We start from the raw sequence: 27863 nt of genomic DNA, 5'->3' as shown, positions 1-27863 counted from the left end.
TGATTCCAGGCAAACACAAATGTGCTTTGCGTCAGAAAGGTCACCTGGTGTAAAATATCTGGTGCCATATCATCTGGTGACCCCTTGTAACAAAGGAGCACTCAAAAGTAGCTCTTTAGCAAACAGCTAATTGTTAATGGTAGTAGCAACCATCTCAGCCGTCTTGGTTTAGCACCATTAGGTGGGCACATGTTTATTCTCAAGGCTCCTGTTCCTGAAATGTTTAATTGAAATACAATGCTAGATAATGAAGATTTGGCAAGCTGCTTTGATAATGACTTTTAGTCTCACATGCACAATTTGAATTAGATGTGGATATTTGATCTTCTTGTTTAATTACTTTAAAAAAAATGGAATGCAAGGTACCATTCTTGAGCATGATAAAATGTATTTTGTGCATTCGTCTTTTTTTTTTTTATGCAGCTATAGTAATATCTTCCAATGGTCACTTTTTAAAGATTATTTTGGGACTTTGGAGATTCCGTATTAGCAGCTTTAAGTCTATTGCATTAAAATATTCCTGTGGTGTATTTTTACCATGTGGAACTTTAAAGCCAAGGAGAATGCCTACGCTGGTACTACAGGTGTGCTGAAAAATGTAGCTGTACCCGACTGTCCCAAGATACACCTGAACTTCCTGTTGTAGTGTGCTGTTATGTCAGTGTACAGTGCGTGGGGGTGACTGATTATATATACATGTCCCCTGTAGACACATGTGATTTTAAATGCATATGAAAAGGACTACGGAGGATGTTTGGCTTTTCTTTTTTTTTTTAAAATCAGACAATATTTGAATGTGTACTGTCACTTTACGCTTTAGTCCTTGTCTGACTGTGTGTGTTCCCTAACCTATGTAATAGTAACTAATGTAACAGAGGTGGAGTCATTTAACATCCTTCCACTGAGGACATTCAATGCCTCGTGTAGAAATTTAGCTGACATCATAAATATTGCCAGATAATATCACGTAAATGAACTATTTTAATAGCAACAGTAGTGTGTACAGGTACAGACATCAGTAGGCTACATCTTCCACCACACTGTATAAAGAAAGAGCAAAAGCCCCTATATTAAAGAGCATGGAGGAAACATCTGCTTTGCCTTTGTGTTTATTCCCACACCAGCTGATCTGAAGCAACACGAGAAATGCAATGCTTTGAGACCGAACACGAATGTGAGCAGAAAGACTTTATTTGTTTACAACATTATCATGGTTACATTCGTATATAAACTTTTAGATTTTTCTAGCATTTGTTTTTACAGAATGACAGCGGTTGTTTTTTTTAAATCAGATTGCATACCTAGAAAATTAAAGGAATACATGCATCCGAACATGAACAGCATTAAAAGGAGAAATTTTATATAACAAGTAGAAATTCACAACTGTGAGCTCTGCTGTGAGTCTTGCTGTGCTCATCAGTCAAGGAAGGAATTTTAAAGAGGATAGGCCTTTAACAAAACTTAGCAGAGGACAGCAGTTCACTGGATAAACCCATGACGCGTAATTTAAATGCTTTCATTTGACCGATTGATTTTTCAGCATCAAATTTAAGCTTTTAGTTTTCTCTCGTTAACATGAAGCATCACAAACACAACAATTATGAAAAAAAAATTGTTGGAACTTGAAATGAATATAGGAGAGAGGACCTCTTATAAGGTTAATGGAAAGTGCACTTAGTGGGTCCGCCTGGCGCCGACCCCTCCATTCAAACACCAACTGTTTCCTCGATTCTTTGAAGCACAAAGCCTCACAGGACTCCTGCAGCCTGTGGTGCGCTGGGCACCTGCTAACTCATGTTTTTTTACTCTGTCAAAGAGTGTTTGTGGACAGTCCCAGCTGCATAGGTTAATGATAATGTACTGCTGCTCCCTTTCCTTACACTTGCTCCGCAGAATGTGCACACGCACTATCTGCAAACTTAATGTCAGAGGCTTGAAAATGCGTTACAAGGATATGTCGCCATCTCTTGGAAAAAGCGGAAACTGCTACTCAGACCTGGGTGGTGAAATGTTGGGATTCTTTTTAATGTTGAAAGAAAAAGAAAGAATAGTAAACACCACCATCACTTTCACTGGCCATGTAAAAATGACTGTACACTGGAACCCACAACACACCTCTTCATATGAGTCTGCAGGTGTTAATTCAGCTCAGATTATTTACACGTTAGGGGTTGGGTGCAGGGATCAGGAGGGCAGCTGAATATCTGCGTGGACGGCTCTGATGGCTGTCCGTCAGCTTTTACAGCATTATGAAAAGGTGAATGATTCATCTCCACACTGAGCAGGAAGCTCTGGACTCATGATGGTATGCATGGCTTTTTTTTAAAAACATTTTTTTTTGTTTTACTGTCCTTAATCTCAAATACAAAACAAGAAAAAAAAAACATATCAGAGTACTAGGTTAACATATAAAACATACTAATGTCAGCAGGTGAGGGAAATGTAGAAAAGGTAAAGAATAGAAAAAAAGGCATCTTAAGATTATGTTAGAGATGAGCAAGGGCAGGGTTGGTGATTGTGATGTAGGAGGAGGTTTGGTTTGATGACAGAAATAGAGAAAAAGACATAAGGAAAACAGAGAGAAAGAATCTGCACTGTAGACATCTTGACATCCTCTAGTCCTCTTCCTGGTCCTCACACCTCTGGGACAGAGTGATCCATGGCTGACCGCATCAGGCCAGAGGACATCCTGGAACACAAGCACACAACCTGTCAACAAAACGCTGCATGGGTTCCTGATCTCTTGAGCTGGGCACTCAGCTACTCTTTAGAGGGCATCACTGTTTCACTTGTGACAATAAGCACTGTCTGAATCAGTGCAACCACACTTCTGAGCATTTAATTCTCTACCCCACCATCACTAAACCAGGGTCTGTGTTCATCTGCACGGTGTGGCAAATGAGAGACCTGCGCCATGGCCCTGCTGTCTGTGGATCAGGAACAGCAAAAATGCCTCACAGATAAATACCTTCAAGGGACTTGAAGATAAAATTCTTGTGGAAATAATAACCATTATGTTTTTCTTTTCTCCAGTACCAAAAGCAGCACTGATAGCATTGGAGCTCATCTGCATTCTGGTCTTCGATAATTAAGCCCTGTGGTCCATTTCATGCCTAATTTCAGTACACATCTCTATTAATTACTCATTTAAACCTTTAAATTTGCTCAAGGGTGGTAAGCAGTATGTTAAGATAATGTTGGCTAGTCAGGCGAGAGGTGACTCAATGTGACTCTATGGCTTATTCCACACAGATCGAGCCAAACACATTGGGTTTGACTTGAGATCAGATGTTAATAACTGATGCATGGACAGAAAAAGTCTCTGCTGCAGTCCTACCTCTTAACCATGTGCTCGTAGACAAACTTAGGCATGATGGTGATGGTCATGGTTGTCGGAGAGGTGGTCAGGATGTCTTTGATCTGAGAGTCCTGGAAATTTCCACACAGGCAGAGGCACATGTAAAGGCTTTGTGTAATCAGTGCAAAACAAACACACTCGCTTCACAGTTTCACTCTGTTGTTTAGACGTATTCCAGGAAACAAGAAAACAAACAAACAAAAAATGGTCTGAAATACAGCACAACTGCTCTACGAAGGCCGAGGGAAGCAACACAAACACAGGAGTAGCTGAGAAATTGGGGTTTGTTGTTTCAAGACTACCAAACAACTACCAGGTATACAAGTGCGACAGGAAACTTTGCCTTTACGCTTTGTCATTTTCAGACCTTTAAAAACAACCTACAAGTTGAATGCAATAGATGACTCGTTACATACAGGGGTTTACATATTTGTTCTACCAGAGTCAAGGGATGCAGGCACAGCACACGCTGCTGCTCTGCTGAGCTAAGCTACTCATTAGATGAACTTAGGCTCAAGCCCAGTCACTACATAAGGCATTGTGTTCATCATAAATGGTCTTGTAATTGGCAGCTGGCTGCTAGTGGACATTCAGATGTGTAGGTCACTGTCTTAATTTGTTTGCCACACTGTCACATATTTTGCTTTGGGGGGGGGGGTTTACATTGAAAAATCAGAATGTAATAAGATCTGGTCAGTAAAATCTAGTTACTTTCCAGGATAGCTAAAACTGTCTGTACAGATTCCTCCGATATTGGTTTCCCTTCATTGGCTCCCTGTTAAATCCAAAATTGAATTCAAAATCCTGCTCCTCACATACAAGGTCTTAAATAATGCATTATGTATTTCTTCTTCAGTCACCTTTCTCACCCACTATGTGTTAATAGACCTCTCTCCATTGATTCATACTTATAAATCTCTGGGTCTCTTCCACAGCATGTCTGTCATCCTGTCTTCCTTCTCTCACCCCAACTGGTTGCAACAGATGGCCCCGCTCCTCCCTGAGCCTGGTTCTGCCGGAGGTTTCTTCCTGTTAAAAGGGAGTTTTTCCTTCCCACTGTCGCCAAAGTGCTTGCTCATAGGGGGTCATATGATTGCTGGGTTTTTCTCTGTATGTATTATTGTAGGGCCTTGAGGCGACTTTTGTTGTGATTTGGCGCTATATAAATCAAATTGAATTACTCATGAAAGATGAACACTGCATTGTGACATCTTCCACAAATTAGTGATGCTTCAATCTGAGTTTTTTTGTCATCATCATCTTGTTTTAACACTGGTGTGAGGGGCAGATAAAACTGAGGAACCGCATAACGTGATGCTGCATGCTCAAGGACTAGCAGCTTATCAATCCCATGATAAAGCATGACCTGATCTAGGTCTTTATTTATCTTTATTTATTAAATGACCAGACTTTAAACTACAAACTAAACTCATTAGCTCATCACTGAAGTGTTTACTGCAGTCACATAGACATATCAGGGGAGCTGAAGGCTATTCTCCCAAAGACCTTTCAGACCTGTATGCTACATCTGTCTTTTATATACTGTATGAAATTTGCCAGCTTTTATTCACATTTTACTACAGCTTGTTTGTTTTTTTATTTATTTTTTAAAACATCCACAGAACCAACTTGCCGTGATCTCATTGGATACTCTCACATGGTGAATCATGGTTCTATGAAAGGTCAAGTGGTGCAGAAAGCCAGAAATTTTCAAAAGCAAAGTGAATGCTTCCATAACCGTGAGCACTGCAAAGGTGCATCAAATCGATGTGCAAACAAACCCGAGATAAGAACATGTTGCAAACCTGCATCACAGGGTAGACAGAAACTACGCACCCACTGGAAGCAAACTACTCAACACTTATTAAACACCTCAGAGCTGGGGAGCACTGCACTTACTTAACACTGCTGGGCGTCCCTGTGTTTTATTACGTTCTCCTATTATGGAAGCAGCCATCTCAGTGCAATCTTTAAAATCAGTCACCAAACATCTGATGAGCATTGCAAACGTTCTGAAGTCACTGTCATTTTCGGTCCATGGTATTCTCTATACTGAACTTCATCTATCATAATACAGATTCCACAACACACACAATATGACAAAATATCCTACCAAACTATTAGATGAAAAGCCTGATATTTGCACGAGTGAGAGTCTGACCTTGAGTCCGATGACATTCTGTCCATTGATTTCACAGATGTAATGTTCAGTCAGCAGGCCATTGCGGGCGGCTGAGCCATCTTTGACCAATGAGGTGATTTTCCCATTCTTGTAGATGAAGCCCACGTGACCAGAGCTATCTTTGTGCATGGTGACGGTGCGCTGAAATGGCCTAGAGACACACACAGGAAAACATCAATAATCCATATGCAGAAAGTCTTAGAGCTTTTGCTATAAAGCAGCATACAACATGCCTGTCATCACAGAACTGTGACTCAGAAAAAAGCATTTCATAACAGTCGAAAAAACAGAAACTAAGAGGAGAGATGACATGTGTGAAACAGTCAGAAGAGGGAGCCAAAGATCTCAGCTCCACAGAGGCTATGATACTGCAACAATACCCCAGCAGTTTAAATATTTTACAGTTTTACATTGGAAATCTGCTCACACATCGATATCACCGAACACATCCTGTTACAGATTCAAAATCCAAAGTGTAGCACTTCTGTATAAAAGGCAAGGTAATAATACATCGGCCGAGTAGTCAGAGATCCTTTGATCCTTTTTGTGTCTGTTCTGTTCTGATGTGTCTAGTTTTAATGTGCACTGTAATATTTATAATTTGCAAGCCCGCAGAGAAATTAAGACGTTCGCAACAATTTGTTCTTAAACCAATGGTGCTACCACTTAGCCTCCTATAGGAACACCGTAGGATACACTTATGGTATCAATTTCAAAATGCTACGTCGCCTCATTCTCAAGTTATCACATTCACAAACATAGGTGTCCAACCGTTTTACCACAGTCGAAAATGAATTTTTGGTGACTCTCATTTCTGAAACAAAACTGAGACTGAAACCAAATAAAAAGTCATCTTATGATGAACACTGAAACTTAATGAGCACCCTTGAAAGTCAAAGTTGGACGAACAGAAAAACTATGACAAGAAAAACATTTCATGAAAAGCTTATTATTCAAACAGTTACTGGAGATCTTGTGAGAACCAACAGCACACTGTAGATGCTAGCTTAAAATGGACAGAGTCTGCTCAACTCCAGCTCCATATTATTATTATTTCAAATTCACAGTTAAATGTAATGCTTGAGTTCAGGATTTCTGCTCTTGGAAAATGGGTAGCAGAGAACTCCGCAGGTCTATGAGACCAGAAGTCTTTTTCAACTACAGCTATTGCCATCTGGTGGCCTACAGAAAGAATGCAGGTGTAAGGCGCTGGCTTCATGGCTTCACGACCGACATGCACATTTATATAGAAAAGCACTCCACTTAAGCTAAACACAACCATGGACAGAATATGGACCAGCTGTATGACATCTGTTATGTTTGAAGCATCAAGTCCTGATATAAGGTTTGACAAGCCCTGCTGCACACTACAAGTCCCCTCACCTGTCCCTGACCACCAGCTCAATGCGGGTCTCAGACGCAGCCTTCAGAGCTTTGTGGGCCTTGTCCGCACTCCATCCAGCAGAGTTCTGCCCGTTGATCTGCAAGACCTGGTCCCCAAAGCGCAGCCCAGCCAGGGCAGCGGGGGAGTTAGCCTGCACCAGCTGGACAAACACTCCCTGAGAGAAACAGATAAAACATTCAAAGTGTGAGGAATGGAGGAAGAGACAGAAAACAGATGCAGGTAGTGGAAAGAATACAAAAGAAGGTGACAAGGACACAGAAATGGGCCATAAAAAGGTAAACAGGATGTTTATGTTCTAACTATCCAATGAAAATGTTTTGTTTGATGGATCTGCGATATAAAAATACATTTGATAATCTCTATTCTTAGGTCTCTTCTCTGGATTCTATGTTAACCTGAATGCAAAGCTGACTATACTCCTTGGTGCAGAAAGAAATCAAGAGTGCTTAATTTCAGGTCCACAATGATCCCCAACACACTTATTTCAGCTTACTTCACATAGGGCTCATTGTATCAGAACACAAAGTACATGATAACTTAACTACATTAGGAGCCTGTTAGCACTTTCAAGCTACCTGAGCTGACACTCCATCTGTGGTTTGTTGCTGACTTTTTTTTAGGTTTAGATATTCTAATAATTCACTCACGGCATCCCATCATGCCCATAAAAATGGTTCTGTCTTAAAAATGAAACAAGCACAAAAGCAGGTGGTTCCAATAGAGGCTTTATGAGTTTTGTCAAAACACATAAATGCTGTGCCCAGTAGTAAGTTACTCATATGATTTCAGGTAGCACAGCCACACTTACAAAGTAAATGTGTAACTAGACCTTAAAAAGAAATACGAACCTATAATTTTTAAAAGAACTGTAACACCAGACTAAAAGAAATCAGCACAATAACAGTATTACCCAACAGACACAAGGCACCAGTTTATTCTGTATCATAGAGCTGATGTCAACACAAGACTCATATGACAGCTTCATAAACACGCTCAGATGACCGACACTATCATCTCTGTGTTACTCACTGACGTGTTCAGTTATTTTTCTGATGCAAAGTATCACACAACCCTGCTCTATGGGCCCCTGCAAGGTAAGAGCAATTCAAACATTTCCCTCTGCCATGCTGCAGAATTCTATAATTACCTCTTCTTATCAATTCATATTACTTGGGCAGAGAACAGGACCTTGTTCTTTTGAACCTATAATAATTATTTTCCATTCAATCATACAGTGTCAACACTGACCTTCAACCTGACCTAAAAAAATCTTGATAAGCCTCACAATGTTCTCTCAGAGAAGGGTCTGTATTACAAAGCAAGCCCAACAAACCAAGGATATCTTTTCCCCATGCGGCTTCACTTACCCTAAAAAAGGGCACTTCAGCCAGGGTTTTCCAATCTGGCTATAAACATGTTTACATGAAAAAATAAATGCAGAAAAGGGTAGAAAAACAACAACAACAAAAATAGCCCACTGCAGAGTAGTCACATGGTAAAAGCGTAATTATTCATTTAAATATTTTATGTAGATATTACTTGAAATTAAAAGTTAGCTAAAGTCATTATTTCAACCCGTTTTCACTAGTAATGTTGCTAAGTTTATTTATACTTATAAGCTGTCACCCTTCATTATTTTGGCCTTCGTGCTTTTGGGATGTTCCTAAGCTGAGCTGACTTACAGCTTTGCAGGCTGTCTTCTACATGCAGCATCATCTGCATGAACTACACGCAAGTTTGTGTAGGTTCTGTACCTCTCTGTTTAGCCAAATAACACCTTAAAGGACATAAACATACTACTATAAGATAAGCTTACACCTTATGTTTTATGGCTCCATGCAGATTTTGGCACAGCCACATTTTTAACACACAAACAAGCATTCAGCAAGCATTTCCTTACAGCTTTCCTCTATTCAAAACACTATTTATGAGTGCCTGCATGTGGCACACTTAGGGGACATCTGCTATAAAAATATTCAGAGTTACACTGTCCCTGAATAAGCTCTGCTCTAGTTTAAGTAGATCAAACAGCTGACACTAGTGATCTATTCGCTGGAAGAAAAGATGTTTCAGACAGTTTGACCCACATCACAACTGTGATCCTGTGCTTAAGAACGCAAGATGTTAGTGTGGATTTCCTCAGTCACTGGTATGGTTTCAAAGGGCTGTTAATGACAGTCAGCCTGTGCTGAATAATTCATGAAGGAGTTGGCTTTTGGCTGTTGACTCACATTGTCGATGGCCCTGAGCCGGAGTCCAACCTTCTTGTCCTGGTCTTTGCAGAGGATGATCTCCCGCAGTCCTGGGCGGATTTCTGCCCTCCTGATGCCAATGTCTGCTCCGGTAACCGGCCGCACCATCCCTCCAACACCTGAGCCAGAGGGCAGTGCCACTTGCTGGAAAGGGCAAACAGCGAGGAAGGTGAAAAGGTTGAAAGACGTGGGTTAAAAAAAAAAAGAGAACTAGCAGGGGTGATTTAAAACAGATTTAAGAGCAAGGCTACATTAATATTCAAGTCAACATAAAAAGGAAAGCTGTATCACATAGAGTGGGAGGATTCGGTTTCATCTCCTCCTCCACCAGAGAATGACACGCTTTAGGCTTTTCTTTCAAAAACTTCTGTCGTTAATATGCTTTGAAATTAATTTTTTAAAAAGCAGGAAAATAACAGTGGAGGTGCAGAGAAGCAGCAAATGGCAAAGAACTCAGATGGTTAAATGCCAGGTGACAAAACTGAGCGGAATGTGTCGTCGCCCCCCCGCTCCTCCACACACACACACACACACACACACACACACACACACACACACACACACACACACACACACACACACACAGTGTTGGAGGGGAGTGAAGAGCTCACACCCTCCCACACAGTGCTCCAGGCCTGCAGTGAGTCATTTAGTAATGTGGAGCTCCAGGAACACAGTACTGTTGCACTCTCACAACTCCTACATCCAATAAAAGCAGGTTTTGAGTCTTTAAATGTTGCTGGTTTGATGTGAGATTAATTATGAAGTTTTAAATTAAATGTGACCAGAATTTAGTGTAAATAAAATGCCAAAATGCCTATTATTATATCTTTTAGTCACAACTGTTAATAAATAAAAAACGAAACATGCCATATATCCACACATAATGGGGTAGCATGAAGATCAAAACACACACAGTTATAATGCTTACATTGTCAGCAACAGGCACCAGGGCCAAGTTCTTCTGCACTTCATCGCTGTTGAGGGCCAGCCCCATGTAGTCTCCCAGTTCCTCCAGATTTGGGTACAGGCCTGGGAGAACAGGCGGGACAGAGAAGGAGGTGAGTGGGTGAAAAACAAGGTCAAGAAGGAACTGAAATAAAGGGAGCAGTTGGAGGCAGACAGAGCAGGTAGAAGGAGGTTGATGTGGTGAGTAGGAAGGAAAAAACGAGCTTTCTACATAATATGCTACCACTTAGCCACAGTATATAGAGAAATATCATCTTGATCCACTGGTATGTCTGTGACCACACCTCTATGACCACCAACACAAATCTGGTAATGTTGTGTGATAAAACTCAAAATGAAGATGTTAGTGGTTCTGAAACATCCTAGCATTGGGACCTCATTTGGTCCTCATTTAGAAATTAATGTTCAATCAGTGGTCCGAAGTCTGTTTGGTATGATATGGATCTCACTTCTGAGAAACACACAAACAAGAACACTGAGGGAAGATTGCTGCAATACAATCAATAAAAAGTTTTAGTGTCACACTCAAGATCATTCGTGCTTTCCTCTCAGTTAGATTATTGTAATAGCCTTTTAACAGGTATCGATTAGAAATCAATTAGTGAATTCTACATTGCCCAAAACGTGGCAGCAAAATCTAGGAGGACCAGGAAGAGTGCACATAATACCTCAATTTTACTCTATCTTAGTGCTTTTAAGGCCCTTGAATGCCTGGACCCAGACTACACTATACTGGAATTGCTGTCCCTGTACCCACCAGTGTACAGTCTGCTAATTTCTCCCACTTCATGCTTCTCAGTTGCAGAATGATGTGCCTGGCATACTCCAGCTCGCTTCATCTGTATCTTTTTTTAAAATCCCCTTTTAACGACTTAGGAGCAGACCTGCTTCTAAATTATTTACACTTTTTTAGGTTATTTTATTGTTGACTGCTGAGTCCCACTATAATTTATTCTGGACATTGCACTTGACTCTTGCTGAGACACTGGTAACTTATCCTTGAAGTGATTGAAATGATTATAATGTGCACTGTGTTTTGTAGCACTGGTTTTGATGAAATCCCATACAAATACATTTTAATATTTTTCTAATTAATGCAAAAGAAGTAAAGAAGGTAAAGAAGTGCTACCTCTAAACATAACAATGAAGACAGGTTTCCCGCAGTCACAGGTTTTTAAACGATTTAAGTTTGTTTAGCCGACCACCTTCTTTCCAACACTTTATATTTTATTCATGCCATCCATCACTACAAGGGCACAGCCTGAGCTATTAAGCTTTCCGCTGAAGAAATTTGATAATGAGCGGCCTGTGTTGCTGTGCAGTACAACCATTCAGACATCAGCACTGAGCTCCGTGTTATGACATCAAGCCCTCTATAACCTGCTATGGAAAGGTTTGCTTGTTGCTTGTATGTGTCCATTGTGTGTTCTTGTTTTGCCTACGTAAATATCCCAAAGATATAAAAATATAACCATGTAGTTTCATGCAAAGTGATGATACATGCCTGCCTGAATTTCTTTATTTTGGAAAAAGCAAAAGGAAGAATGTGTATGGTAGTATTCAGAGGAGGGAAATAGGTATCAGCCAAGTTGCTAAACACCTATGAAAGTAAGAATGAAAGCCATTTAATTACAAGTTAATCCCCATGTATGATGTTCTTATGTACTTTGAAAGCACATGCAACCACACCCAGAATGGATTGCCAGCAAATTAAGTCATATGTCTACCTGTTCTGTAGCTAAAATTATTAGTAGATTAAACAGGAAAATAATGAACAACTGGTAGCTGGTGGTGTAATTCTTGAAGTAATTTACTCACTGCTGACATGTTACCCGCAGTTACCAGAAAAGCTACAGCTTCAATAAGGAAGTGATTAAAGAGATTTAAACTGTACTGCCTGTGTGGGGGCAAGTGGCTTTTTTTCTTTTAAATAATGGTCTGTGACCAGTTGTGTTTGACCCTATAATTTATCAGGAAGGTCTGACAGGAACTCATTGCTTTTTTACCTTTTCTGTCAAAGGTTGTTGCTATTGGATTCTGACTTCCTGTTTTATAATCACAGAAACTTTTTTGAAAACCAGTGAGGTCGGTTTACTGAGGACAAAAGTGGAAATGAAACAAACTAAGCAGTAGATAGGTGGTATATGTTGAGCGCACCAGAGAGTATGACAGGACAGCAGGAGGGAGTAGTTTAATGATTCTGATCTATTAATACATCACTGAGACAAAATCTTAGTATCATATTCTTATTTTAACATGATCTGAATATGCCATTTTAATAAAATATACACTCCACCTACACACTCAGAAATCCCCCAAGGCACACTAATAAATGGCAGGTCTGATCATGGTATGGAAGAGAAGCATAGAGACAGAGAAGCACCCACAACTCGTTGGTCAAGCCTTAAGCAAACAACAAAATATGCTAATTCAAAGTGCAATCCTACAATAGGTCCTAATTAAAATCACTGAATGTGCTCTGCTATATCAGAAAATGAGAATACTTTGTCATAACAGTTGGCCTGTCCTCTCTGCTTTCCTGGTCTATCTTCCTATGCTCTCTTATTTTATCTCTTTGGTTCACCTCTCCCACACATGCCTGCTTCACATGCTCCCACACGGGCAAGTATTAGGAATGATAATGATTTCTCCTTTTTTATTCAATGATGTTCCGTTGTCCTCTCAAATTAGCAAAGCAAAGAAAAGACTACTGGGGTGAAGTATCAACAGTAACAACCTGTGAGCTCTGTAAACAAGGACCTGAATTCAAATCTCCACACTCCCAGGGATGATTAGGATGAGCATGAAGGATGTCCTGTTTTACTAGAACTAGAAATCTCCTGTCTTAGAGAGAAGCTGAAAAACTATTCTATGCATTTATAACATCTAGGATTGACTACTGTAATAGGGATAGGGACTAGAAAGAGAGAGCATCCTATTAAATTCAGAATCGAATTTAAAATCTGTCTCTTCACATATAAGCGCTTGAAAAATAATCAGTCTGTTACTTGGTTATTTGAAGAGTAGAATGGGAGGCAGAGCCTTCAGCTTTCAGACTCCTCTTCTGTGGAATCAGCTTCCAATCTGGATTTGGGAGACAGACACCTTCCCTACCTTTAAGATTAGTCTTAAAACTTCCCTTTTTGCTAAAGCACATAGTTAGGGTTGGATCAGGTGACCCTGAACCCTGCAGTTATGCTGCAATAGGCCTAGGCTGTTTAGGGCTTCCCATGATGCACTGAGCACTTTTTCTTCACTCACCTCTTTTCATTCTCATTTAATATTAGTTATTACTAATAGTAATTACTATTAATATAAATATGCTAGCTCAAAAGAGGTCATCTGATTGTTGGGGGTTTCTGGCTATTATTGTACGGTCTTTTCCTTAGAATATAAAAAACCTTCAGGGAATTGTTGTGATTCCGCAGTATAGTAATAAAACTACATTGAACTGAACTGTTTCTGTTCAGTTTGTTCAATCGAAATGACAAGACACCCTGATATTGTTATTGAACAAAATGAGTATATCCAACTAGGCTTATGTCGATCATACTGCCCCCTTTTCACCTCCTCCTCTTCCTCCCTCCTTTTCAACTCCGCCTCCTCCTCTCCCTTTTCCCTTCATGCCCTGTCCCACCACAACTGCCAGAGCCAGTCTCCATGGTGACTCATAGACAGCTATGCTGAGGTAAAAACAAAAGACGGAAAAGCCCACAGGACTTTGCATCCAAGCAGAGAAAGAAGAAATTGAATGAGTGGGAGAATGGGATAAGGGGGAGTGAAAATAAGTGGTTTTCTCTAATCTCCAAAGGCCCTTTTGCCCACTTTTAATCTTTTGTGGGGTCGTCATTTCTCTCGCCTTGCTTCCATCTAAATCCAACCCACTGCACAGTTCAGGCTTCCGTGCAGACAAAAACACAGAGAAACAAAAACAAATGCACAACAAAACAGAAACAAGTCACAAAAAGACAAATAATAGAATGTGTGAGGCCCCTTTACTCTAGTTATTTTCCTAAATAACTCCTAACACCAATCCCAGTCCTTTATCTTTCCCTTATACAACTGCAAAGTTCTTAACTAAAAGCTCCGAAACACAGGCCCCCCACACAGAGACACAAACACCAAGCAACAGAAACAAGAGAAAGAGAAACCAAAAGACAAAGAAAAAAAGGTGGTGGTGAAGGTTTTTAGGTGACAAAACAAAAACACTTTCTAAAGATTTTTAACAGTGTAAGTGACACTCACTTGATCCTGGCATCCCAGCAGTGGCAGCCTGGGGCTGGTAGGTTCCCTCAGTGATGGCTGGCATGGGTGTGGTAGTCTGGGCGAACTGGGCCTGGGCCTAAAAAGCAATCAAACACACAGTGATTTTTAAATACTGAATTAGAAATAACTGGGCTCAAACCAATACATAAGTATTTTACTGCTGGTAAGGAGACTGACTGAAGGATTTCTTTGCCTACAACAAATATCAATGGCTTTGGAGTGCAAAAATTTCCATTACTGTAAGTAGTTAATTTCCTGATTTCTTACAATGTTCAAACTTAATGTGGTATTACTGGGCTATACAGCTCAGCTTGACCTCTGCTATTCCTGCTAACTCAAAAAAGTTAAAAAGAATTATTAATTTTAAGGCTTATACCATTTTCAACAACCTTAACAGAAATTTTGACCAGGGGTTCTTAAACTTTTACACTGCCCTGAACATCTTCTGTGGCAGGCAGGTTTGATACTGATATCACAAAGTTATTTAGCACTCAGTGATTGCGATGCCATGTGAGTGTTATATGTTTATTATTATTATGTTTTCTGTTCTCTCTGATTCAAGTACCGAGTTAAATTAAAGTCAGAGGCACAAAGGATAGGTTAAAGGTTGGTGAATATCCAAACCTCCTGAGGAGGGACAAGTTTTACAAACCATTTTATTAAATTACCTCCAAAAAGGTCCCATTCACTGCTTTAGAAGCTATGGTGACTAAAGTGAGTTTCCAAAGAGGCTCTACAACATCAGTAAGACTTCTCATTTTGAAAATGAAAACCACATTGGGAACATATTTGTATATTTTACATGACCTGTTACTTACAAAGCCAGCACCACATTTAATATAGATTCACTTCAAAACCCTTACCTTAATGACCTTGTCGACCTTAAGGTCCTCGAGTGATGGGTACAGAGACATGCTGTGGAGATAACACAACCAACTGTGAGTGGAAATAACAAGATAACAACCCAACCAGATAAGCATCACCAGCTCCAGACGAAAACTGTCTTCATGTCATCCATTACAACTCTCTAATGTAATTTCGATGCTAGTGTTTGAAACGAAGAGTAATAACACAGATTAAGAGTGAATGATGCACACAGTCAAACACTCAGAAAGCCAAAGTAAGAAACTCTGCTCTTGTCTGTGAAGGTTCTCAGTCATCCAGGTCATCGTAGTCAAAGGAGCTTGCAAAGAAAAGCGTCTGGACTTCTTTAAGTTGCTTGAAGACGTTTCACCTCTCATCCGAGAAGCTTCTTCAGTTCTAAGGTCAAATGGTGGGGAGTCCCAGATATAAACCTAGTGGGAGTGACCCCCCACAGAGGGACAAAAGGACCCCCTGATGATCCTCTAATCGCCTGAGCCAAGGTGGGAAACTGGGCGTGGGTCCCAATCAGCCAGAGTTTTGGGTGTGTTCATCTGCTCTTGTGCACTTCACCACTGAGTAAAACTGTATTTCTGGCAACTTTCTGGGGCAACATGGCATGTGTGTGTGCATGGGCAATAGGAGCAAAATCCATGCTTTCTAAAATAATGAACTAAAACAACACTACAGATAGTTAGAAGCACATAAAATAGTAAATAATTGCACAATAACCAGTAAGTGTCATATCATACCGTTCACAGTAAAACCGTTATAATGTTGGGCAACGATAAGAAAATGAAATATCGCGATAGAATATGGCTAAAACACACATGTGCAGTGCCTTTGTTTTCATACACACATGGCGGAAAAAGCATGGCGGCAACGGAGAATGAGAAGGGCGAAAGCGGATCGTTGAATGAAACGGATGAAGCAGAATTGGTTTGTAAAAATGCTGCAACTTCAGTGGTGTGGAACTGGTTTAGCTTTTGTCCGTCAGATACACAACAAAGCACTATTTTTGGTAGAGCATGCTAGCGGGCCGTCGTTATTACCGTGTTTTTTGGAAAATATGGCACACTTAAAATCAATCCTTTGATTTTTCTGAAAATCGACAGTGCCCCTTATAATCCCGTGTGCCTTATGTATGAATTCTGGTTGTGTTTACTGACCTCGAATTGATTTTATGTGGTACATGGCGCTAGGGCTGCTCAATTAATCGAATTTTAATCACGATTACGATCTGGGCTTTCAACGATCATTAAAAATGACTGAGCCGATTATTAGCCCCTCCCTCATTTATCCGCGACACCTTAAAGGCCGGTCCGTGAAAATATTGTCGGGCATAAACCAGTCCGTGGCGCAAAAAAGGGTGGAGACCGCTGATTAAGAGGACCTGAGGGAAGCTCGGAAAGCTAAGCAGAAGTTATTTGGAGAGTGACTGCCGTTGGTTGAAAAGAGTTAAAAAAAAAAAAAAAACTTCAGTGGTGTTGCACACTATTTTATATTATTTTTTTAAAGTCATTGTTAACCCTTTAAAGCCGGTCAGAGCAGCACGCTCCGTTTTGCGTAACTATTTTTAAATCCCTGTAGAACCTGAACCGTGTAAGCTAGCGCAATAATTTGTTTTGCATATGAAACCGGAGGAGTTGTACTTACATCTGATGCCATCAGCTTGTCCTCGGTCACGGTTTCGTTCCACATATAGCTTTGCAAAAACTGCATAAAAAGCGCTTGCAGCAACAAAAACATAATATTCCAGAAACACGCTTTGCCGTTCCTATCAGCTGTTCGTAACACTTCCCACAGTGAAATGATGCACATGCTGTTTTCTTTGCAAATTTGCATCATAGGATTGTTTTTTGTTTTTCCTGGAGTATATAAAAATTGCTGTATCTCCAAAATAAAACTATGAAGACACTCAAAATAAATTTCCTGTGGTGGGAAACTATTTTTTGCAACTTTATTGTATTTAAAGTTTTGAGGGATAAACCTCTTAAACTTCTCCAAGTAGAAATATGGTTCTATAGTAGGTCTTAAAGGGTTAAATAAATATCGTCAAATAATCGTGATCTCAATTTCAGTGAAAATAATCGTGATTATCATTTTTACCATAATCGAGCAGCCCTACATGGCGCTCGAAAATCTGTCAAATGTTTCAGTATGACTTTGCTAAGCTACGAACCCGCACCGCTTGATGGATTGTCGGAGCATTACGGCTATCGTAGGCAGGAGCGTCGCGGAGTGATACGTACTGTGCTTCAATTACCGTATTGTGTGTGTATAACCTCTTTTTAAGTTTTGTGGATATTATGCATGGTTATGCTGAGGATATGTCGGCCAATTTCCACTGGAAATGCCTTTTGGTTAAACTGTCAGCAAGGAATTTACATTTGCACTGTTAATTTTTATATAGCTTTAATGCACAAAAAAAACAGCTGCTTGTTTAAGTGAAAATACGTTGATGGGTTTTTTTGCACTAATAAAGTTGTGGAGATGTAAAGTATTTTGTCTAGTGTCAATTATATCGTCAGTTATATCGTTATCGCAAATTTTCAAATGTATATCGTGATAAATATTTTTGGTCATATCGCCCTGCTCTAATAACCAGCTGCTTTTCCATTGAGTCCCTCATCTTGTGGTTGGTCTCCACCTCGGCACACTCAGTGAGCTTTTTACATGTTTTAAAGACTTCTTCTAGCAACTAATTCAACTGTCGCTGTATATCGAGATGAAATAAATCAAATCAAATACATTTTCTTCACCCTCAGAAAATAACTGTTTAGCAACCTCTCACTTTGTATTATTATTGTATTGCCAAACCGTAAGCACATTAACACAGATTTAGAAATAGCATTTGGCTATTTCTAAATCTGTGTTTCTAAATCTGTGTTAGGCGGTGAATAAATCCAAGCTAAGGTGACCTTTTGTCCAGACAGTACATGGAACAGTTTTCCATAGTTTAACATTAGCAGCAAAGCTCCAGAAATGAAGAACCTGGCAACGAATGGCCAGGTGAACACACAGGCACTGTCAATATATGTAAAGGACCATAGAAAAAACAAGGTCACTTATTCCAATGTGTGTCACCTAGGGACACAGTTATCTTCTTCAGTCTTGTTTTAACACTGGATGAATGAAGGTGTGCACATGTGTGTGCTGACTTTGAACTCACATTACCGTAAATGACGTATTCTGGACAAAGTAGACATGACACAAGGTATTTTGGTAGAATGTGTACAGTGCACAAAAGTAGGACAATATATAAGAAAGTCTTTTAATCATCTCCTCTGAACTGTGGTAATGATGAAGGTCTCTGCTAAGGTTCAACAACATTGCACTGAATAACACTCAGGTCTGTAAATATAAATGAGTTGTACAGAGCACATGCGGCTTGCCACACAACATAATATTGAGTCAACACAGGTGGAGGAAAAAAGACTTATGGAGAAACACATAAGCAGAGAGTATTAGCTCTCAGCATCCTACAATGGCAAAAACCATTATAATGCAACCTGGACTCCTTTGCGGTTTTAGTCTAAACAAAATTCAGGCCAGAAGACATTATCATGAACACAAACAAACAGCTGGGTGCAACAGGAAGAGGAAATGAGAGGTAGTAGACAGTCAACAGTCCAGCAGAACAGGCTAAGACATGCAGTGGCATGGTTACGCATTACAAGGAAGCATGTCTGCATCTGGTGTATGTTACTGTAGAACCTGCTCGCTCATTTGCTTTGTTATACAATAATGCTCATGTTTTCCTGTACTCTGGTGCCTGGTAATCTGACACAACAGAAAGTTCATGGATGCTTCTACAGGACAACACCTTATGTAAAAAAAAGTTGGTTGTCCAAAGTTTATGTAAAATAAACTATAGCATCCTCTGGTAACATGCTCAGGTAGCATGTTGACTCAGGTCCTGGCTTCAAACCAGCAGGTTTCTTTGGGTTCCCATGCTGATTCATCTCACCAGGACATTGTCACAAAACAGATTCTCAAGAGTTTCCTGCTACTTTAATTTATTTTATCTATTTGCTCAACGTTTTATCCTTATTATTTTGCAAATTGTTATGTTTGTTGTTGTTATTGCTTGTGTACAGTGTCCTTGAGTGTTTTGAAAAGCGCTTTCTTAAATAAAATGTATTGTTATTATTATTATAATTCTTATTATTATTGTTGTCAAGAGATGTATTCTAAAACACTTCTTCAGCTGAGAATCAGAGAGGAGAAACACACAGTTTTACTTGCATGCAAGGGCAGTACAGAGCACTCGCACTGAGAGTGAGAGCTCTGAGACTCGCAGCTCTGAGACTGCCCTGGTCTTTATTTATACATCAGTGGGTGTTTGTTCCTTACATTGGAATGTGGAGGTGTATATGTGTGTGTGTGTGTGTGTGTGTGTGTGTGTGTGTGTGTGTGTGTGTGTGTGTGTGTGTGTGTGTGTGTGTGTGCGTGTGCGTGTGCGTGTGTCAGAGTGTGACCCCATAAACGACTTCCCTAAACCTGCTGGTCTGGAAAATTCAACAGTTCATCTATATGTAAAAAAGGCACTTAGACTAATACTGACATAGCTACGTTTATCCTACCGTAAAACAATAAAAGAAGGTACAACCTTTCCCATGCTCCCAGGATGTGGGTGTGAATGCCAGAGCACTCTGGAATGCACACAAAGCCTTTGCAGACTATTGAGGATCGCACATCCTATCACTACCATATGTAAACTTATATTATTAAAAGATTATACTGACTACCAAGTACAATTTTCTATTGACAATTATTATTATCATTATTGAATTAAGTGCTGACCTTCACCGTATATCAACCAGACTCCATTTTTGACCCATTCTTTTCAGTTTACTGTCATAGCCAGGGGAGGACAGACATTTGTTTAGAACTCTTAAAGATGTCGAAGAAGCAAGCTCCTTTAAGCGATTACTTTGGTGTTCCTCCACCTCCAAAGAAATGTCAGAAGGAGTCCGAACCGCAAAAGAAGGGCATATTCTCGGAAAAGTGGTTGCAGGAAGTGAGCTGCCTTCAAACAAATGATGAACGCAGAGATGTGGTGCATATTCCCATCATGTCTGTCCTCCTCCAGAAAATCTTATGCACGCAAACACGCGTTGCAACTTCTTATCTGGTGCGCATCTTTTATTTTGACAGTGCATGCACACGTGCGGACAACTTATGTGCACCCCTGATCATAGCATCCTAAAAGCAAAAGATACTTGTATAAGTTGAAACCTGAACATCTGTCCAAATGTTTCTTGCAAAACTGGTTTTATAAATAATAGCTAACTGTAATTGCTATTTTTCCTGAAAACAGTTTTATATCTTCTTCTTAGTAATATTAACATCATAATCTACTTTTCTTGTTAGGCACAATTTTTCTCAAAGAGATTTTATCCAAAACCAATCATTCATTCTGTAATAAAAACAATCTGCTAACGAGATTTCTTAATTGGAATTTGTGACAGACTCACTGCTGGAACTGTATATTCACTAATTCTATTTATGGTCACTGCTCAGCAGCCCATTCTGACCCTGGAAAACCCCACCTTTGTTGGTCTTGCATTCTTTAAATAACCCAGAGAACTCTGCAACAACTCCACTGTACTTGACCAAATCCCAAAACAAAAAAAGAAAAAAGAAAACACAAACTTACCCACACATTACCACGTGGGAATATATAATAGTGAAAAGCGGAGCTTCATAAACTTTATCTGCCCACTTCAGCAGCTGATTTGCTGCCACATACACCAAAAGTATTGATCTAAAAAATGACTATAAATGTCAATACCACAGCAATAGCAAAGCCTGGTTTCCATACAAAATCCATATCCTCATATTTACCTTAGTTTCACTTCATATTTTATTCTTGGTCCACAAAACCCCTCCCACACTGGTTCAGCCCCAGTTGCATGAGGGCAAACGTAATCATGGATCTATATTGCAAACTTCATAAACTATCTCTTTTTAATCGATAGTTTATCATTAGTAGCTGGAAAAGGTGAGCAGTAAAAAAGAAGTGTGGAAGGTGGAAGTAAATCAGTTTTACTGAATATGACCACTGTATCTGAACACTAAGGAAAAGCACAGATATCCTTTTTTGAAAATAAAACTTCTTTGCCCCACATTGTGTTGAGGTGTACACTACACCAGCGGTCTCCAACCTTTTTTGCGCCACGGACCGGTTTATGCCCAACAATATTTTCACGGACCGGCCTTTAAGGTGTCGCGGATAAATACAACAAAATAAAACTAGTACTGGTACCGAAAAAAAGAAGATTTATTCATAACACACGTGAAAAAACCCAGGAAAACCGAGTAAACGATATAACAAAATAACGCTGAAAACCGATAAAAACATGGAAAACCATACATTTCACACCTGAGCCTCAACTCTCGCGGCCCGGTACCAGTCCGAGGCCCGGAGGTTGGGGACCGCTGCACTACACAACAATTAAGCTTTTCAGCTTGTGATGTTTTGTTGTTGTTTAGTTTCCAGATAACAATCTGCAGACTTCATACATGAAAGGTAACAAGCAGCAAAGAACCGGGAAAAGCAGAGAGCATTACAAATGGAACATGTTGCAATGGATGAACTTTTTAAACCTCTTCATTTTCCAGCTACAGTGCATGATTGCCTGTGATAGGCAATCATGCACTCACACACAGAGGGCACTCGTGGCATATACCCAACTACTTTGTGAAAATTACTTTTTTAATTGTTACTGTATTTCATGAGAGGCTTTCAAAGACTTTCATGGATGTACAACATGATGATCTTTTTCTTTTTAGTTTGGTAGCTATTTATGTATCACGGATATTATCAAATATGTACCATTACATAATGGAAAAAGTCTTGTTTATGACATCAACACTAAGATGGCATTTACTGACAGGAATGAAAGGTGTTTATCTCTTGTGACATAAATCTTGCACTGGACACCTTTTCAAAGGTAGTTGTACTTTTACAATTCCAGTCTTGTATCTCCCCCAGCAGCAAGCTGATGAGGTCACTGTTATGACCAGCTATTAGACAATTTATCTTTGGAGAATCCGTCATCCTGTAGTGAGACGTACTTCAACTGTACTGCTGTCGACAGCAGCTGGTGACAGTAATCCTTGTTATACTCTGGAAACCCGCTGCAAGTTAGACAACCACAGTGATCAGAACCTCCAGCAGCTGGAGAACTGGTTCAGGTGCCGCCACACTAAGTTCACAGAAGCTGCTGGTCCAAGATCTTGGAGTCTGCGTCCATGGACAGGATGAATAACTGACTGGAGAGGCAGCTCACTATTGATTATTTACTGCTACAAATGATAAATATATTACAGTTTATAATTGTATTCATAAAAGCAGTGGTGTGCGTCAATGCCCCTCCTGGCAATAAAAATACATTCTAATTCAGTTGAAAGACTGTAATGTGTTGAAGAGCTCAAAGACTTCAACAGAATTTTGTTTTTTTTTCCTAATGAAGATTTCTTGGTTTCCATAATATGAATACATTTTTTTTACTAAATACCCACTGCTCTCAACTACCAAAACACTATCTGGCTCTAGGGCTGGGCCATATTATACCGTTCACGGTAATACCGGTATAATGTTAGGCAACGATAGAAAAATGAAATATCGCGATAGAATGGGAGTAAAACGCGCATGCGCAGTGTCTTTGTTTTCATACGCACATGGCCGATTGTTGAGTGAAACAGATGAACCAGAATTGGTTTGTAAAAATGGTGCAACTTCCGTGATGTGGAACTGGTTTGGTGTTTGTCCGTCAGATACACAACAAAGCACATTTTTTTGCAGAACATGCAAGCGGCCGTTGTTATTGTCGTATTTGTCGGACTAAGATGCTCTTAAATCTGGGAGTAATCTGGGTCCTAAACTCCGTATTCTTCAGGTCAAACAACACTGCAGCATCACTGAGAGTTAAAAACTGTCTAAATTCTTTCATCTTTAATAAAACGATCAGCATTGCTGCTTTACCAGGTGTAACTATAAAGTTTAACTTCCAGGCATCCATGAAAACAAAAGTTATTACATTTAACGGAGTTAGAAGTTAGCAGGAAGCTAGCGGAAGTTAGCTCGCTAGTTTAGCTAGTTACCTAAGCATGATATAGCATGTTCTGACTGAGAGATTTCTGAAAAAAATCAAACGTACAGCTCTGCTATCACTTCCAACATAAATGAAGACAGGAAACTAAACAGCAGTGACGTTTGTAGGGTTACTGAAGTTGGGCTAGCTGGTATATAATGATGTGCTACGTGATCGCTACCGACACAGCTATGTTAGCATAACATAAACAGTGAAGCTGGAGGACGAACACTAACACTTTTCCACTTATAAAAGTTAACGTGAAGGTTCTTCATGGTTAGAGACAAATGCAATCACATGGCAGGATGCTGTAAACGGACCAAACTTCAGTCAGGAGAACAACTGAGATAATCCATCCACAATACGAGGTTAGTCATTAATATACTGCAACAACATGGGAATAGAGCAGCTGCCAGAGAATTCAACATTAATGAATCAATGGTACAGAAGTGGAGGAAGCAAGAAGAACGAGTTTAATAAAGTTTGATTTATCTGACTGCTTTGTTTCGCTTAATGTGCCTTATAATCCCGTGCACCTTATGGTCCGAAAAATGCGTACTGCACACTGCAGTTTAATGTTGCAAAGCACCTCTTTTTAACTTCAGTGGATATTATACATGGTTATGCTCAGGATATGTCAGCCCATTTCTACTGGAAATGCCTTTTGGTTAAACTTTCAGCAAGGAATTTGCATTTGCACTGTTACATTTTTATAAAGCTTTAATGTACATAAAAACCAGCTTCTTGTTTAAGTGAAAATAAATGGAAGGTTGTCTTTTTGCGCTAGTAATGTTGTGGAGTTGTATTTTGTCTCGCATCAATTATATCGTCGGTTATATCGTTATCGCAAATTTTCAAATATATATCGTGATAAATATTTTTGGCCATATCGCCATGCTCTATCTGGCTCTATAAATTATTTTTATTTTATGAATGTGCAATGGCAGTTAATGGTTCATTGATATTAAAAGGCCAACATTCACTACCTGGGGCTGCAGATCGAGGCACCCTTATCTCTCTCTCTTGCTCTTTATGAATGTGAGCTGTAAATGAGCAAAGAGGAAAGTAAATATATGACAGCTGTGCTAAGCAGTGCTGTTCTGCAAACCTTTGACGTTAAATGAAAATGAATTAATAAAAAAATAAATAAAAAAGAGCGACTCTATGTAGGCTTTGTCAGAATAAACTAGAAAATAACGAAGCATTTGAAGAGACGTGTAACCATATTCTGCACCAGGATGTAGACGTTAACATGGAAAAACCCAAGGCTATTGGTGCTAGCAGTGCTAATGTTAAACAAACTCTGGACTTTCTACTTCTCTACAAGCTCAGTTGTCACATCGTGACAGCTAACTGCGTGTCATGATCACAAGACATCTGGACACATATTTATCAAAACAAAACAGGAAATTGGTGAGGAGGATAAAGGACAACTAGGACCAAACTAGGACCAAAACTGAAGCTGAATGACAGAGTTCAGCAAGAAAGACAACAAAATGGAAAAACTAAATGGAGTCAAGTTAAAAAAATAATGACTTGCTCTCCATCCTGCTAATGCACCCATCACAAACAACTTCCCAAAGAAAGCTTATCCACATACTGAGGCAAATATAGCCAATCAAAAAAAACCCTGTTGTTAGCAACTCGTAATACAGCACATGACTTGTGGTGTAATGTCCATATGTCATATGATTCTTCTGAAATAAGGGTTATATTTTCAGTACCTGAAACTACTTTGCAGTACCTAAAATACTTGTAAATGTAAAATGTATTGTGAGTATTTTTAAATACCAAACATTACATGGTAAATGCTTTGTAACTCGCTGTATGATGCATTACCAAATTATTGTACTAATATGTGCGATATATCACAATCCTGTGGCAAGACATGCAGTCAGACACCGAGCTTAACACCAGTGAATAAAACTTGAACTCAGCCCGTAAAGTAAGCAAATCACTTGACCACAATAACATCTCACTCTCTCAGCTACTCCAGCCAATACTCTATTCTCTTCCTCCCAGTCCTCACATACAAGTGCATCATTGTGCCAGTGGATACAGAGGCACATTCTTGTACCTTCTACTGTTTACTTTTCAGCTCTGTTTGTTTGCTCTCCTTATATCCCTCCTTCATATCTGCAGGTTTTAGGTATAAGGGAGTAACCGTGGTGGAAAAAAAGGAGAGTCTGACCAACTTTTGCCATGACACAATCCCATCATTGACTCACTTCTGCATCTGCAGCTTAAAAGAAGTGGGCAGCTGATATTTCCATCAGCTAAATGCGCTAAAGTAAAAGCATTTATACTGCAGGTTGTCTGTGGCTGGTTATAATCTAAGATTGTTAGATTATAACCCTTGTGAGGAGCATTTCCCCAGCCTGTATTGTGAAAGTTTCACAATTCACAAAACTTCTTTCTTTTTTTTACTCTGCTTTTTTGGGATCTTAAGATAATTTCGAAATAAAGAAACCCTGTGGGAAAAAAAGCCAAAGGGGAAATAGCTCAGACATTCATCTGAAACCTACAGGGCTGTGACTAGGCAACCATTTCAAAGAAAACTTACACAACACAAAAAGTCCATATCACATGGCTTTAAAGCAAATCTTCATCTGCATACACTAGAATAAGACATGGCCAGGAACAAAGCTTATTATAGTTCACAAAAAACACAACTACAAGCAGGTAATAAAAAAAAGTTTAATTTTAAGTAATTTGTCTTTTATTATTAACTTGTGGGCATGTAAAACTAACTATGTTTTTTGAAACTGGTCATAACTGAAAGTCAAAGGTGGCATGTATTGTACACAGACTGCATATAAAAAACAGCTGTACCTTTGAAGTCTGAAAAGTGAAGCCAAATCAGGAGTGCCTGAGACCTGAAATGTCTCTAATCGTCTGCAGGGGGAGATTCCTCACAATAAAAACAAACATCTAGTCGATGGTCGATCTAGTCCATGGAAAATAACCGTACTGCTGACCTAATCCATGACCTCAATAAACACTTTCCTATTTCCTGAATCCATGTTCTATATTACTAGTTTTGAATAAAATACAATGTTTATTTTGGAAATTATGGTCCCCAAATGAATCAAGAAGTTGGATAAAGCAGCGTATTCTTTACAGAATGACTAAGCATGACAGTAGGTGGCTTTACAGTAGCAGCAGCCATCTTTTACATTATTTTACATTTATATTATTGTTATACCTTATATATTTGTTATGACTTGCACTTGATAAATATGCTCCCTCAACCCTTCACTTATTATGAATAAAAACTAAACTAATACAATACTAGTAAAAGTATATTTTTTTTTTAAAAAAGCACAAAACTAAAGAGCAGACCCACTGTGGAAACTAAGAAAATATTTAAAAAGAAAAGAAATTAAAACGAAAACAGACAAAATAGACAAAACAACAATAACTCTGTCCTGGGAGTGTGAAGCAGGATCGAATAGAAGAGTGCAAGCAAAGTCCAAGTTCCCCAAAAACTAAAATACTGAATTAAAGCACTTTTCATCACTTCTATTCAGCCTGATAATATGGAGCCAGCGAAGCAAAAAGCTTGGATGGATAGTGGAAAGAAAAGAGAAGGCCAACTTCAGTAAGCCTGAACGAATTGGTTCGATCTAAGAATGTGGTCTTCCTGGCAGCTTATTCCGGTCTACTGACATGGCTGGGAAAACGAAAGAGGGAGGGAGAAGGACTGAAAAGGTAAAAAAAAAAAAAAAAAGCCCACACCCTTGCTAATGTGCCCTATTTATCTGTACCACGTTACATTACAGGACTTAAGATAGCTAGCATACCGTTATGCTTTAGGCTGTTGTTTTAACGCTATAACAACACAGGAACTGCATTTTTCAGACGACTGGTCAGTAATATCAGGTTCGCCATTGCCATAATACTCTAATAATGGCTAAGCGTCTTTATGACTTTAATGAGGTCGTTCAGTTGCGTCTAAATCATATGACAATCATTAAGTTTTACGACACTAAAGTGTTGCGAATAACCGTTAGCTAACCTTACCGCACAGCCATTAAATATTAATGAGGTGCTTTAAGACGACGGGTACATTTTGGGCAGTCATAACGCTGCTAAAAAAAAATAGCTGAAATGAGAACACACTGGGAGGTGTGCATATCAAGAGAAAAGCAGCGGAGGAGCCGAGAAGCAGACCCCCTTTGTTCCGACATAAACAGCAGGAACGCAGAGAGCTAGCCGTAACGACGTTAGCTTGTAAGGTACACGAAGTCAGGATGTAACAGTTAATACTAGGAAGGCTTTGCTACAACAATTTGGTAAATGCCGTCTTACCTTTTAAATTTTTGGTTGAAAAGTCAGCTTAAACGCTCCTGAATTTCAGATAGCAGCGAACGCCTTTTTTTTTCTTGTCTCTGCTTCGCTGTGGCTCTCCGCCGATCAAACCTGAAGGGGACTTCTGGAAAGTGATGTCACTCCTGGCTTCCTGGTC

At 39.5% G+C, this 27863-nt stretch overlaps 1 protein-coding gene across 1 annotated transcript; it reads right to left on the bottom strand.

Annotated features, from left to right (window-relative positions):
- Positions 1 to 1175: 1175 nt before the first annotated feature.
- sdcbp2 (syndecan binding protein (syntenin) 2) lies at positions 1176 to 27863 on the bottom strand. The gene is made up of 9 exons (XM_085394120.1): positions 27707 to 27863; positions 15296 to 15347; positions 14412 to 14508; positions 10129 to 10229; positions 9177 to 9341; positions 6924 to 7099; positions 5520 to 5691; positions 3338 to 3429; positions 1176 to 2689 (listed from the first exon to the last, which is right to left on the bottom strand). The coding sequence occupies exons 2-9, from the start codon at positions 15344 to 15346 to the stop codon at positions 2635 to 2637; spliced, it is 909 nt and encodes a 302-aa protein (XP_085250246.1). The 5' UTR covers position 15347; positions 27707 to 27863; the 3' UTR covers positions 1176 to 2634.

Source organism: Rhamphochromis longiceps, linkage group LG20 (genome assembly GCF_057381845.1).
Source record: "Rhamphochromis longiceps isolate RC_006_pf linkage group LG20, R_longiceps_female_GT1.1, whole genome shotgun sequence".
NCBI lineage: Eukaryota > Metazoa > Chordata > Actinopteri > Cichliformes > Cichlidae > Rhamphochromis > Rhamphochromis longiceps.
This window is presented reverse-complemented; position numbering and strand designations above follow the sequence as displayed.

Coding starts and splice junctions, on each gene's coding strand:
- sdcbp2 (XM_085394120.1), bottom strand. CDS start 15,346: ATGTCTCTGTACCCATCACTCGAGGACCTTAAGGTCGACAAGGTCATT. Junction 7,100..9,176: donor GGCTCAGGGCCATCGACAAT/GTGAGTCAACAG, acceptor TGTTTCTCTCAG/GGAGTGTTTGTCCAGCTGGT. Junction 2,690..3,337: donor TACGAGCACATGGTTAAGAG/GTAGGACTGCAG, acceptor CTTGTGTTCCAG/GATGTCCTCTGGCCTGATGC.